The sequence below is a fragment of the Dermochelys coriacea genome, chromosome 12 (genome assembly GCF_009764565.3).
Source record: "Dermochelys coriacea isolate rDerCor1 chromosome 12, rDerCor1.pri.v4, whole genome shotgun sequence".
Classification (NCBI taxonomy): domain Eukaryota; kingdom Metazoa; phylum Chordata; order Testudines; family Dermochelyidae; genus Dermochelys; species Dermochelys coriacea.
The window spans coordinates 13,715,279-13,729,046 of record NC_050079.1 but is presented as its reverse complement, the minus strand read 5'-3'; the positions used below and the strand labels follow the sequence as shown (position 1 = coordinate 13,729,046).

The 13,768-nt window shown below is 38.0% G+C and overlaps 1 protein-coding gene across 8 annotated transcripts in view; it reads right to left on the bottom strand.

Moving 5' to 3' along the window:
* RPGRIP1L (RPGRIP1 like) overlaps positions 1-13,768 on the bottom strand; it is a 140,465-nt gene that overhangs the window by 41,309 nt on the left and 85,388 nt on the right. For 6 of the 8 annotated variants that reach the window (XR_006275170.1, XM_043495113.1, XM_043495111.1 and 3 more), the window contains 3 exons: positions 12,864-12,944; positions 9,524-9,686; positions 7,476-7,573 (listed from right to left, as the gene is read on the bottom strand). Coding sequence is in view for 7 of the 8 variants with exons in the window: in XM_043495113.1 (XP_043351048.1) it covers positions 7,476-7,573; positions 9,524-9,686; positions 12,864-12,944 (342 nt within the window). In the remaining variant the exon portion in view is untranslated. Of the gene's footprint in view, positions 1-3,803; positions 5,230-7,475; positions 7,574-9,523; positions 9,687-12,863; positions 12,945-13,768 lie in introns of those variants that run through there. The other 2 variants (XM_043495116.1, XM_043495115.1) reach the window with 2 other exon arrangements.

Sequence of the window (13,768 nt, the reverse complement as noted above, 5' to 3'; positions counted from 1 at the left end):
GTTTCCTGATGAACAGATCAATAGGGAAAGGAAAATACTAATGATCCATAAACTAATCTTTCTAAAACAGAAAATCTTTCATGATTGTGCTTAAATTATTTTGATAAAATAAACTGCAGTACAACTCTAAATTTGTAAATCATCTACATTATTGTTTGGCTTAATAGTGATGAGTAATTTCCAGTTTAGTTCATACGGTTACAGATTAAAGAATTTTATGGCATTCACTATGTAATTAAAGATAATGCAGTTCCACCTATTAAAATAACTTCGGTGTCTCTCTCTAATTCAGATAGGTGGTAGCACTTCTAAACCTCTGTAAAAAGTTACGAATAGATGTGCAGCCAATCATGCACGAAACATTGCTTAATGTAGCTGGTTACATTATAAGATGTTGCTCATGCTTTATTATTGAGATAGTGTCTGACCACAAATCAGACTATTATTGACCATTGTAGATAATCACATTTCGGATTGTTAAAAAGCCAAGGTCACTCAGCCCAAGTAGGTTATAACACTCAAATAACCTTCTCAGACACAACAGGAAAAATCACTAAAGTACTCATTATGCAGACAGTTAGAAATCTTACAGTCAATTTTTTTTTTGAGGAACTAACTTCTTTACTTTATAAAGACTGCTCAACTTCAGGTCTTTTGGAGTCCCTTACAACATTTTTATTGAAAGAAAATGTACAGAACCAAGTTTTCCAAACTTATTCTGTGTTGTGTGCGTGAATTATGTGCCAACCATTTTTGCAGATTATCTCTTGTGGATACAAAGAGTAGAAACTACTCATGAAACTCCCCTTTGCATGCTAAAGTCAAGGAAATGCTCTTTTCACGTGTCCATTCTATCATTTATATAAATGCACAAAACAGTATATGCAAGAGAGTACATGAGCAAAGTTGTACCACGAAAACAGAGATTGTGAAAAAGCTTCTTTGGAAAAATGGCTCTCAGTGCTGCAGTTAGAAGAAAGATAGGAAAGGATGAGAAAAATGACTCGTGAACATTTCAGCTTATTAAAAACTAAATGTCAGTTTAATATGGTGTCAACATCTTAAAGTCAATGGAAGTGAGGCAAGATGCTGATAAGGACAGGGTGGGTCCTGTGGAGGTCATGACAATGGAAATTACTCCTCTTGAGCGGTGGGCATGGTGTCTACCTCAGAGAGAGAACTGGTGCTTTCAGTGTAAATAAGACAACCACTAGCAGGTTTTCTGCATGAAGTACAGGATCAGGAAGAGAATAATAAGAGAAAGTTTCTTGGAGATTCAGGTTTCAAACACAATTACTCTCTGTGGGCAAGCAATTAATGTATGAGTTCTGTTTTAACTTGAAGTGGCACCAGGCTGATGAAAGCCTCTAGCTGCACTTTCCTTTTGTGCAGTTTAACAAACAATAAATGGAAAAAAACCCCACAATAATATAAATCATAAATGGTAGCTCCTATATTTTCCACAGAGATCCCTTTCATGGTTTCTGGTCAGCCCAACACAGCATTCTTTCAAGGTGTTGAGTCTAAATAGCCCCAAATGTACTTAATTAGCTTACAGATGGTAGTGCCTCCATAAACTGCCTCTGAACTCTGGATGGAAATTAATCCCTGAAATCACAGGAATTATTCTGATTCAGTGGAGCCTCCTTCTAAGGACACCACCAGTGTGGCAGGTCTTCTGTGTCCCCAATAGGGGGTATCAAGACACCTGTACGCTGTAATATACATATATCAAACACAAAACATTTATGTGAAAAGATTATTATTAAGGTAGCAAAATCAAGCCCTCAAAAATTAGGAAATGCCAGAATTAAAGCTGCCTGTGCAAACTGAATTCAGCTCCCTTATACATATGCATTGTGATAGAGTCTTTTATTATAAGATCACACACCATTTCCCCCCCACAAAGATGGTGCTCATTTCATAGACAGCTATTCAATATTTTGTTTTTTCCTCATTATTCAATGTCTGACCCAAGGCCTTATTTTATTTCACACTAGTCAAACCCTGCTCTGAAACCAGAACTATTAATTTCCTGATGGGCTTTTCTGGGGTGCTCATTGCTACAGAATCTTAATGCTCCAGAAGGATTATTTTTACAACATCTCTGTTATATGAGGGTGTATTATTCTGACTTTACATATGGGGAATGGAAGTACAGAGATATTAAGTCCCAAAGTATCCACTAATTTTGGGCGTTCAGTTTGAGACACTCAGGACTTGATTTTTCAAAGTCCTTAGCATTATACAGCATTTTACAATGTCAAAAAAGGCTCTCATTGACTGCAGTTGCTGCTGTATGTGCTCAGTACTTCTGTAAATCAGACTGCAGGATATGTAGTCAGGCACACAGAAAATAAGGAATACAATTAGTAATCAACTATGAAAATGTTGATGCGACTTGACATCACACAGAATTCTGTGGCAGAGGGAGGGATAGACTCCAATTGTCCAGAGGCAGCATTCAATAACCATGAGACCAACCTCTCTGATCCTGCACCACCCTGCCTCTTTCACTGCACACTTTTCAACTTCTGCAATGAATGAAGCAGGATTCCTACAGAAAACAGCCTCTTGCACTACACAAACACATACACACACACACACACACACAAAACCCTAATTCATCCCCAGAGCAGGTCCATCCTGTTCATTGAATGAGGCAGGGATCTTTGTCTATGTCATCATGTAATTAAAGACTTCAAGATAATGCATACACAAGGGGCCTGAATTAAGGCAACCTTAATTCTGGCATTTTCTAGCTTCTGAGTGCTTGACTTTGCAACATGAACAATGTCCTCCCAACACAGAGAGAGAGAGAGTGAGTGAGTGTGTAAACTGAAAAATTCCATTTTGTGGCATCACACTGACACACACATGGATCATCAGCGTGGTTGGAACATTTAGATCCACCACACAGACCTCTGCCTCTTCAACCAATGGCGTAAATAATAGCTGTAGTAGGTTGTAATCCTGCATGTGGGCCAGCACTAGACAAGATGGGACACTTTATCAGTTGCTTTTACAGATATTTCTTGACAGCAGAGAAATGGTGAGACTCAGGAATCTTGGATTCCATTTCAGGCAATAGAGAGGTATTCTCTAATGGGCACAGATTCTTCTGCCCATTTCTCCGAAGTGTGACCCTTTCTGCCTGTTCTCCTTCAACCTGTGTGTGTCCCAGTCTTGTTTCTTTCCTACTCCTGGCTCCTCATCCCAGTCACATTCTCTTATGTAGCCAGTCCCAGTCTCCACTCCTCAGGTTTCTCATGCTAGTCCCAATCTCTTTCATCCAGCCATTCCCAGGTTCCACTCCCCACCCAATCTCTCAGCTTCTGGTTCCCAGCTCTTTGCTCAGCAAGTCCCAGTTCCAAGCTCCTCACCCCGTCCATCTCTCTTCCCCCCCCGCCCGGCCTCCAGTTACATCTCACTATTCACATTCCCCATCTCCACTTACTTTCAGTCCCAATCTCCCACCCTGGGCTCCAGATCCAATCTCAGAGCCTTCCCTCCCCAGATCCTCGTCTCTTTGTCCTGTCAATCCCTGTTCTCCCCCTTTGCTCCAGCTCCTCATCAGATCTTTTTCCTCTTCCCTAATTTCCCCTGCCCCACTAGATCTCAGTCCAACTCTCCTTGCCCAGTCAATACCTGTCTCCCCTCCCATCGAAACTCACTCTCCCCGTTTCCCTCTCCCCAAATCAGCCTCCAGTTCCAACCTGCCCACCCCAGAAGGTCGTTGTCCCAATCTACCCCCGTTACCTCCTACTTACCTAACTCTTAAGAGTTGAGGATATTTCCACTGCATTCTTTAAACTTTATTTGGCCCTTTTGTGGGTGCAGGATTTGGACCTACATTTCTTATATACAAGGATAGAATATTGAAGTGTTTAAACCACTTCCTAGAAAGTAAACTAAGGTCTCAATTGAGCAAGGTACTTAAGCACATGCCTCACTTTTAGCATGTGAATAATAATATTGAAGTTAATAGTAATATTCTCATACTTAAGTATCTTGCTGAATTGGAACTTAAAACAGAACTCTTTCATTTGGGACTTCAAGGTCAAATGTGGGAGGAAATATTTCAGTGGATGAAATGTATTAAAAATTACCCTGTAGGTAAATGATGCTAAATGCAATTGAGTTCAATTTATCTGAAAATTCAGAGATGCAGAGAGAAAGTTTTTTATTGTCCTAGAATTAAACTACAACCCCCCCCCCAAAAAAACCAAAACAAGAACAAACAAAAAACCACTAGTATTTTGCAAAGAAGGGAAGACCAAAAAGCTGATAATGAACAGCAACCATCTGCTTTTGAGCATTTGATCGATTAGGCGGACAGAAGAAATAAAACATGCAAAACAATCCCTTTAGTAAGGGCAGTGGAAATCCTAACAGAAAAAGGACCTGTGGCATTGTGAATTTATGAGGCAAATTGAGAAATCAGAAAGAATGTTCACTAGAATGGAGCCAATACTTAGTCTAACTGGCCAAATTCAGTCATTGTTTGGGGTGGGTTTTTTGTTTTTGTCGTTTTGGGTTTTTTTTGGTTGGTTTTTTTAGACTGAAGACTGTCCTCAGTGCTTTTTATTTTAGAGTGCAACTTTCTTTCACACCAATTACAAACTTACAAAATGTGCTGCAATGCAAAGTTGCTTAGTTAATGACTCCAACATTTTAACTTTCCAGAATGAACATTCTGCTTTTAAAACTCAGCCTAAAAGTCCATTTAAATATAAATAATGAACTGATTCTTATTCTTAACATAGACAGTTTGAGCAAAAATAGTGGAGGTGTCCACAGTATACTTTTAGATGGTATATCTCAGAAATAGTGGATGTGTCCACAATATTCAGAGGGTTTTCTGGAAAACAAATTTTGAAAGGAAGACCTATTTGTGTTAGCTTATACTTATGCTCAACTGGGCTTCAAGCAATGTTTGGTGAAATAACATTTCCTAATGTAAGTGCAGCTGGGGAGAAGGGATAATTGAAATCACAAGGATGAATACATATCCAGCTTCAGGGATTGCATATGGTTTACTATGGTTGACTCAAATTGCCTTACAAAGATCAGGCCTGCACTGGTGTGAGCTTCCAATGCTGAACACTTGTAGGGAAGATAAATTCTTGATTTAAGGCCACCTGGTGTAATATTTAAATTCAGGGGAGTGATTGGAGTGGCAATTCTTCTGTGTGTGGAGTCCAGCCATGAAAACTCGATTCTTTTTGCCCGTTTAGGTTAATAAACATCATGAATAATGGTGTGATCTACAGGTTTTTTTCTCCTGATAATTAGGTCTGGCTGGATATTTCTAAAACCATTTTTAATAAAAAACAAACCTTAAGAGACATGCTTTAAAAAGTGAAGTGTGTATGTTTGGTTTTTTTTTAAACTACAGATTTAAAGTGGGTGGCTGTTGTGCAAATATCACATACATCTCTGCCCATGCACCTCAATCAGATTTGCAAAATTCCATGTGTGATGCTGGTAAACTAGGTGCCAGCTCTTGCCAAGTCTGTAGGCATCAGCTGAGCACTGACAAATTCATAGCTGGAAATCAGACCAGCTCACCTATATGTTAATATTGTTCAAGATAGGAGTTGAACGTGTAAGAATGTGTTTAGATTTTATGAAATGGTTATAAGTTGCTGCATGCATTAATCTTACTTGTAATGTTTATATCCTGCACTATAAGGCAATATGTAAGTCATGCTTTATAATTGTAAAAATGCTTGCTCTGAACTTGTGAACCTAGGTAGGAAAAGTGCTCCGTCCTGCACATCCAGAAGAACTATCAAGACTCAGTGGACCATTGTGGAACATCATGACTCAAAGCCTCGTTTAATGGCCCTCTTATACCCATGAAGGTGCTATGTGAGAGAAAGCTCGTCCCATCAGCTTGAATTTGGAAGAGGGAAATAAAGACAGCTGACATGAAAATTTTTCATCTCTTTCCTGTCTGGACTCTTACAAGGGCTGGAGTTAAGAAACAAAAAAAGGTCAATCTGGCTTAGCCCTAAAAAGACATTCAGTTCTGACAGATTACAACATCTTTGTCACATTTTGGAACCACAGACTGAACTCTTTTGTGTATATATGTTGCCTGCTTTAATCTGTAAATAACTCTCTCATTTCTTTTTCCTAGTTAATAAATCCTTAATTAGTTTACTATATGCTTGGCTACCAGCGTTGTCTTTGATGGGAGATACAAATTGATCTGGGGTAAGTTTCTGGTCTCTTGGTACTGGGAGCAACCTGAATATTTTCTGATTTTTGGTGTAAGTGACCATTTATTACTAAGTCCAGTTTACCTGGGGCAAGATAGACTGGAGCGCCCAAGGGAATTATCTGTGACTCCATGGTAAGACATTACAGTGATCCAGGAGTTCATGTTTGTTACTGGGTTGATGAAATCTAACGATAGAATATACTACTAGTTGGGGGGAGGGGCTCTGCCCTGCTTTTGACGGTCTGCTCTGAGATTGGCACTGTCAGTCATGAACCACTCCAGATAGCGTGACACAATGGTATTCAGTTCTACACTCTTCTTAGTGTATGTCTCCACTGCAATCATGGGGTGTGGCTGCAGCTCATGAAGACATATCCCAACAAAAAAGCCATGGCAGCACAGACTTCAGTGTGGGCTAGCCATACAAGTTACTAGTCAGGTTTCTACGTGGGCATGTCCAGTCTATACTGAAGCTCGCAATGCCACAGCTTCACTGCTTTAACAGCAGAGCTAACTAGATTCAATGTAGCTAGAGTATGTCTACACGAGCTACAATCACACACCATGGTTGCAGAGTAGACATCCCTTAGGGCTGACCCAACTTTAACTGAAGTCAATGGGAGTCATTTCTTTGACTTAAATGGCAATTGGACTGGGCTCTTCATGAGAAATTTTAATTATGCTGAAATGTGAAAAAGGGATGTGTGATTTGAGATGAGACTAACAAATCTGTTTTTCTTATTTGAATCAAGTCTCATCTACTATAATTTACCATGCTTTACCTAGCTTTCTTGGGTTACTGTTTTATATTCTAAAATGCAATGTAAAGGCTTCCTAAGCAAGAAAGTTGTACTGGACACAAATGATATCTGCATATAATTTGCATATTATTTGTTTATGCTTGCAAACATGTACCTGCACGTGTACTACATAGTCAGATCCGTAAGTGCCTGACCTGAGGCCCAAGTTTTGAAGATGACTGAAAATTTACAGCTTAGTTATGTATATAGAAAACCTCTATTTGCATGCATAATCAGGTCATTAGGCTAAGTTACCTGATGTGTGTGCACAAAGTTTCCTATTTCAGCTTGAAACAGATACACATGAAAACCTGAAGGCTCTTTGAAAACTTAGTCCTTGATATTTCAATTCTGATATTAGAGGCAGACGCATTTAAAATGTTTTTCTTAGATTATCATAATTTCCTGAACAGAAGCATTTAATTGCCATAAATATACTGACTGACCTGTTTAATATTGTTGGACACTGGGCTAGGAACAATACAGTCATCACTGTCAGTTATTATTGATTCCATGGCATCAGTTGCCTGTCTTTTATCTTGATCTGTTGGGGAAAAAAACAGTTAAAAAAATACTGTATTTGTAGTCCATTTGAGATTTGTTGAGAAACCTAGGAGCATAATATTAGTTTTTCTAATAAATATAGTTTGAAAGAGTCATGCAAATCTTTTCTCATTTGCAGACCATGAAACAGGCAAATCGATGACTACTAAATGGTCAAGAAAGTCACCTTATTTTTCTTCTGATCTGCTAAAAACACTAATGGCTATGATCGTGGAAACAGAGATACAATTGTATCAAATCTCCTGTGATAACAACAGTGTAAACAAAGATTAGTTTAATATAGGAATTAGGGCTGTCAAATTATTTAAAAAATTAATCACGATTAATCACAGTTTTAATTGCACACTTAATAACAGAATAACAATTTACATTTATTATAAATATTTTGGATGTTTTTCAACATTTTCAAAATATATTGATTTCAATTACAATGCAGAATACAAAATGTAGAGTGTTCACTTCATATTATTTTTTTATTACAAATATTTGCACTGCAAAAAAGATAAACAAAAGATAGTTCAATCTACAAGTCAAAGCATGAAGAGGCACACAAAAGCTTAGCGTATCTGGCACGTAAATACCTTGCAACACCAGCTACAATAGTGCCATGCAAACACCTGTTTTCACTTTCAGTGGACACTGTAAATAAGAAACAGGCAGCATCATCTCCCGTAAATGTAAACAAACATGCTTCTCTTAGCAACTGGCAGAACAAGAAGTAGGACTCAGTGGACTTGTAGGCTGTTAAGTTTTACATTGTTTTGTTTTTGAGTGCACTATGTAAAAAAAAAAATCTTTCTACATTTGTAAGTTGCATTTCACAATAAAGAGACTACACTTGTATGAAGTGAATTGAAAACTATTTCTTTTATCTTTTTTACAGTACAAATATTTGTAATAAAAATAATATAAAAGTGAGCACTTTGTATTCTGTGTTGTAATTGAAATTGATATATTTGAAAATGTAGAAAAACATCCAAAGATATTTTAATAAATGTATATTGGTATTCTATTATTAACAGTGCAATTAAAACTGTGATTAACTTTTTAATCAAGTTAATTTGTTTTGATTTAATTGCTTGAGTTAACTGTGATTAATTGACAGCCCCTAAAAGGAATATTGAATTAATCTTTGATTTCCACTCTTTAGATTTCAGCAGCTTGCACATAAATGACTATATTGCAAAATAGTTTATCAGAAACAGGTTAGGGTTGGAGTCAAGCAGACACTTCTACAAAGCCTTCAGCTCAGTTTTGCTGGAGTAAAAAAAAAAATAAAAAAATAAAAAGCAAAGGAAGTTAACTCTTGATTTTTGCAGTCCTAATGGGAACAGAAGGCCTAACAAGAAGCTATAAACAACTGAACATAAAAATCTTGTATCCTGTTCCTGCCCTTATTTAGTAGACAAGGACTCAGCTTGATTCCCTGATACTAAGCTTAAAATACGAGCTAGAACAGGATGACCTGACTTTTGTAGTCTGTATATAAATCTGCCTCTAATAACTTGAAGTCACAGAGGTGATAAGATGTACTGCCCTCTCATTGTCTGAGATGATCTCTGATATTACTGTTGGCTATTATCTGCAGACAAAAGAGGAACACTTTTTAAAACAATCTTTAGAACATCACTATTCTGAAGGGAGAATATAAAGACATTTAAAACAGAAGCCAGGTTTCCTTTAATATTTTATGAAACTAGGTCAGATATAAGATTTTTGCATTCAATTACTATATAGCTTCCAACTGTGTTAAGAATAACACCAACAAACCCACCCAGGTACAGCCATGAGGAACACCAGAATATAATTTCTGTCATGAACCTTCTTATAATGAGGTAGCTCCCACTGTTAACAAAAATGCTTAAAATGGAAAGAGAAGTAGCTTTATTAATTAGATAGATTCATTTATAATTTATAAAAATAAAGTTACCTTCTGGTTCCAATTCCTCAGTTATTTCTGTTTCATCTCCAGAAGTAGCGGAGCTCTGGTCAGCCAATTGACCCTCAGATAGCCGAGAGAGGTCATCTTTTTTCTGCTGAATTTCTTCAGAAGTTTCCTTTACTTTATCATCTGCCACTCTTTCCCGTATAACCTCATATAAGGCAAGCAATATAAAAGTAGGTATATTTATAGACATTCTGTGGTATTTATAACACCTACTAGAATAGGAAAAGCTACTGAGACTTAAAACTTGAAGATTTATGGCTCGTATGCATTATATATGTGACCTGTTAGTAATGATATAGCTTAAACAGGATAGAGAGCAATGAAAAGCTCATCAATTATCAACTTCAATAACAAATATCTGATAGAGTAAAAAGGATAAATTCATAACAATTTACATTTTCTAAAGATGTAATTCATAACATCTTTTGGCATCTGTCAACATAAATGCAGCCTCTGATGGTTTCAAAATATTTAACTTGTATTTTAAACCATTTGTTTTTAGAAAAATTATTATTCAGATTGTATTTTTATAACCTTGATTAGCCTTTATGCAGTGTCTTCATGAACTGAAAATGGCACTAAAAAAGAGCCAGTTTAAAAATTATATATTTAATGCCTCAAAAATCTAGGGTAAGAGAAGGCTTTAGTTTATAATTTTCTCTAAAGTTCTCTTTCCCTCCTCTTTTAGATCCATGGAAATCACAGATCATGGTACCTTTTTCAATATGTACCAAATCAGGGATATTACACCCACCAGTTCTGCTGGAGTAAGTTTTATCTGCTCTATAGGGAGCCCAATAAAGCTTGTTACCAGATCATTTTCTTTCTGGGTCTGATTTCTCTCTCCAGTCAGACATTTGAGCTGCACCTGTCCCCCTATAATATTGGAGGCATGGGGCTCCAGGGCTTCCCACAACCATTCTATTTTTGGGCCAGGTGTCCCTCCACTAGTCTAGACCACTGCAGTAATATACAGGAACTTTAAGAAGCCACTGAGGACTCTTCCATCAATTGTACAGTTCTCTGCTGGTATGAAGCTGGCTTTAGGCCCTCCATTGGCATAGGAGACATGTCAGAGCTGGGACACTATGTGCTTCTTGGCCAGTGGATCATTCTTTATGAAAAACAGTGGCAGTGGCAGAGCTCCCTTTTTGCAGCTCACGAGATGATCTCCTAACAGATGGAACTCCTTGTAATCTTTGGGTCATTCTATTTGGCCTGCTCTGCCTTAAGGGGAGGAGGAACACACAGAAGGAGCGCAGCCAGGGGAACCAAATCATTTAAATGTGTTCCCCAGAGATAAATAGGGGGAATTAGCTTGCTTATTTGCCCTCAAAATAAGCTTTAAACAGAGGAATATGAATGTAAAATCAGGAGCACTGAACCACTGTTCTGTTAGCTCACCAGACTGATAATTTGTCAGGAGCACTGACAGGACATAGCTGCTTCCAAATTTCTGCCACAGCCATCACTGGCAGTAAGAGAGGTGTAATCTAAATGTCTTGGATTTGGAAGGAAGGTCAGGTGCCAGAAATGAATATCCTTGCAGGTTTGCAAAACTATTTAATTATCCTTATTTTCCTCTGGGGAACAGAGAAAGGTAAAGTCTCCAGTTCAGTGTGATGGTAAATGTGACTTCACTAGTGTGATACACTGGACAGGTGAACCAAAAGGTGGTTATCCAACACTTCAAGAGATATAAAAGAAAAGAAAGGGTAGTGTGACGGGGCAAGGCCAGCTGGCTATGGAAGAGTGGTCTTATTGGGATCCGGGAAGTGGGCGGGCGTATGGAAGAGTGGTGGGAGATAGATATATTAGCTCCAGCCTAAACAAAACCCTGGTACCAGGATCAGTGAAATGGCAGCTGCTCCAGGTCAATTAAGACACCTGGGGCCAATTAAGAACTTTCCAGAAGGCAGGGAGAAGGCTAGGTTGATTGGGACACCTGAAGCTGAAACTAGTTAAAAGCCTCCCAGTCAGTCATGTGGGTGTGCATGTCAGGAACTGTGGGAAGAAGTTGCATGGTTGGAGAGGCTGAGTAGTACACACCATATCAGGCACAAGGAAGGAGGCCCCGAGGTAAGGGTGAAGTGGAGCTTGAGGAAGTGAGGGCTGCTGTAGGGGAAGTAGCCCAGGGAATTGTACATGTCATGTTTCTAAAAAGGTCAGCTACCATAGCTGATACCGTTAGGGTCCCGGGGCTGGAGCCTGGAGTAAAGGGTGGGCCCAGGCTCCCTCCCCCCCACCTTTGCCCCTGATTAATCACTGAGACTGGGAGACAACAGAGACTGTGCAAGGAAGGATAACTTCTCCTCACTTCCCTTGCTGGCTTATGATGAAATTGGCTCAGTAGACTGTGACCCTTGTCCCTAGAGAAAGAAGGGTTACGTGGAGGGTCACAGTGAGCCTCTGAGGCTAGTGAAATCCACCAGGAAACATGGGACCCACGGAGGCAAGGACAGAGCTTTGTCACAGTAGGTTTAAAATAAATTATGTATTTAATACTTTTCTTACCCTTGGTATTTTACGTATTCAAAATATATTCCAAAATTGGTGAATTTTTTTTGCTCTTATCTAGTGATCATCTTTAAAGGGAGGGAGGAGATGCATTTAACTCATGTGTTAAAAGCATAAGGAATTATGTAGGAATATTACTAGCTTAGTAGTGGTTGAGAGGAAATAATGTCAGTCACTGAATCACCTGTATTCCAATGCATTTAATGAAATTTCCTCCATCCAAATACTGATCCAGACTTAGCCTGCTAAATGTATTTTTTTCTTCTTTCTATTTCCTCTGCATGTACAGCTGGAAGGCTACATACCATGTAAAGAAGCAGTAAGTTGGACAGCAGCCCATAATGGCAGCATTATGCACGGTCCTTCCATGAACTCTAATCCTTCTTGGCACTGTACTTTTGATTCTTTAATATATAACATGACATGTCTTGTTTGCCTGTATAAAACCATTTACTAAAACATTCATTTGACCTGCCTGACAAATCAAGTAATTTTTTTATCTTAGATTCTTATCTTGGATTTCCTAGTTACTTAGCAGTTGATGAACACACAGCACTTGGATGATAATGTTGATACCAACTTCATTCCTGACCACTTAGTCAATTTCTCGACTATAGTTATTCATCAAGAGAACCAATTAAAATTCTAATTACCAAACAATTAGAATACCACTGTATTACAGTTTTATTCTTAGCGCATGACTAAACAAATCTGATAATGAATTTTCTGCTACAGCTATCAACATATAAACAGAATTCAAGCACAAATTGGTATATGACATCATAAAACTTGAACTACCTCATACCTCTGGAACATTTGAAACAGTAGGTGTATCAGCCTTAATTTTCTGTGAAACTTCTTCATTGTCTTCATCAGCAATAGGGCTCTAAGGTATTGGCACACAATAAGGAGACATATTTAACTGATATTACAAAAACTAACACATAAAAGGCAGACTTTCAGCCCAGCTTTCAAATGAACCTCCTTTTTGCAGCTGCAATTATTTGTATTGTCAAAATGGTCACATGAATATCTAAGAACCAGAGTGTACCATACCCAGACAAAGTAAATAGACTACTAAGGTTTACGTTTATTTCTAACTCTTTGTGTTTCTGATTCTCTTACATTAATACAATGCTGCAATGTCTGGGCTAATCCATACAAAAAGCTGTTTTGATTTTTTTTTTAAATTAATGGAAACTTCTACTAATATTACTTTTGCCAGGAATTTAGGTCATTGGACAGCAAAGCTGGGCTTTTCAAAGAACAGAGTTGAGCACCTAAATCCTACTGAATTTCAATAGGATTTGGGCACCTAACTCCCTTTGAAAATCCCAACCCTATGCATCAAATTATACCTGCAAATCAGGTAGACAGACTCGAAATAGCAAAAAATGTTTCTTCAGATATTTGTGGGGCAAATTAGGAAGGGGTGGGGGAATGGCCCTTGTGACTAAATCTGGTCCCAAAATATGTTTATATTACTTATATAGAAGTCTAATGTGACTAAAGTTACATTTAAGTGGAAGCCTTACATATTTCATATAAACACTCACACACACTTCCTATTTTCATTTTTCAGATTTAGGCTTTTGAAAAAGTTTGATTCCATCTGTGCTGAATTTGATCTTCTATGGTGAACTTACAATAGACTGACTTAGTTTATACTTATGCTCTTTGGTATTTATTATTGTTCAAAACAAAGCTTAC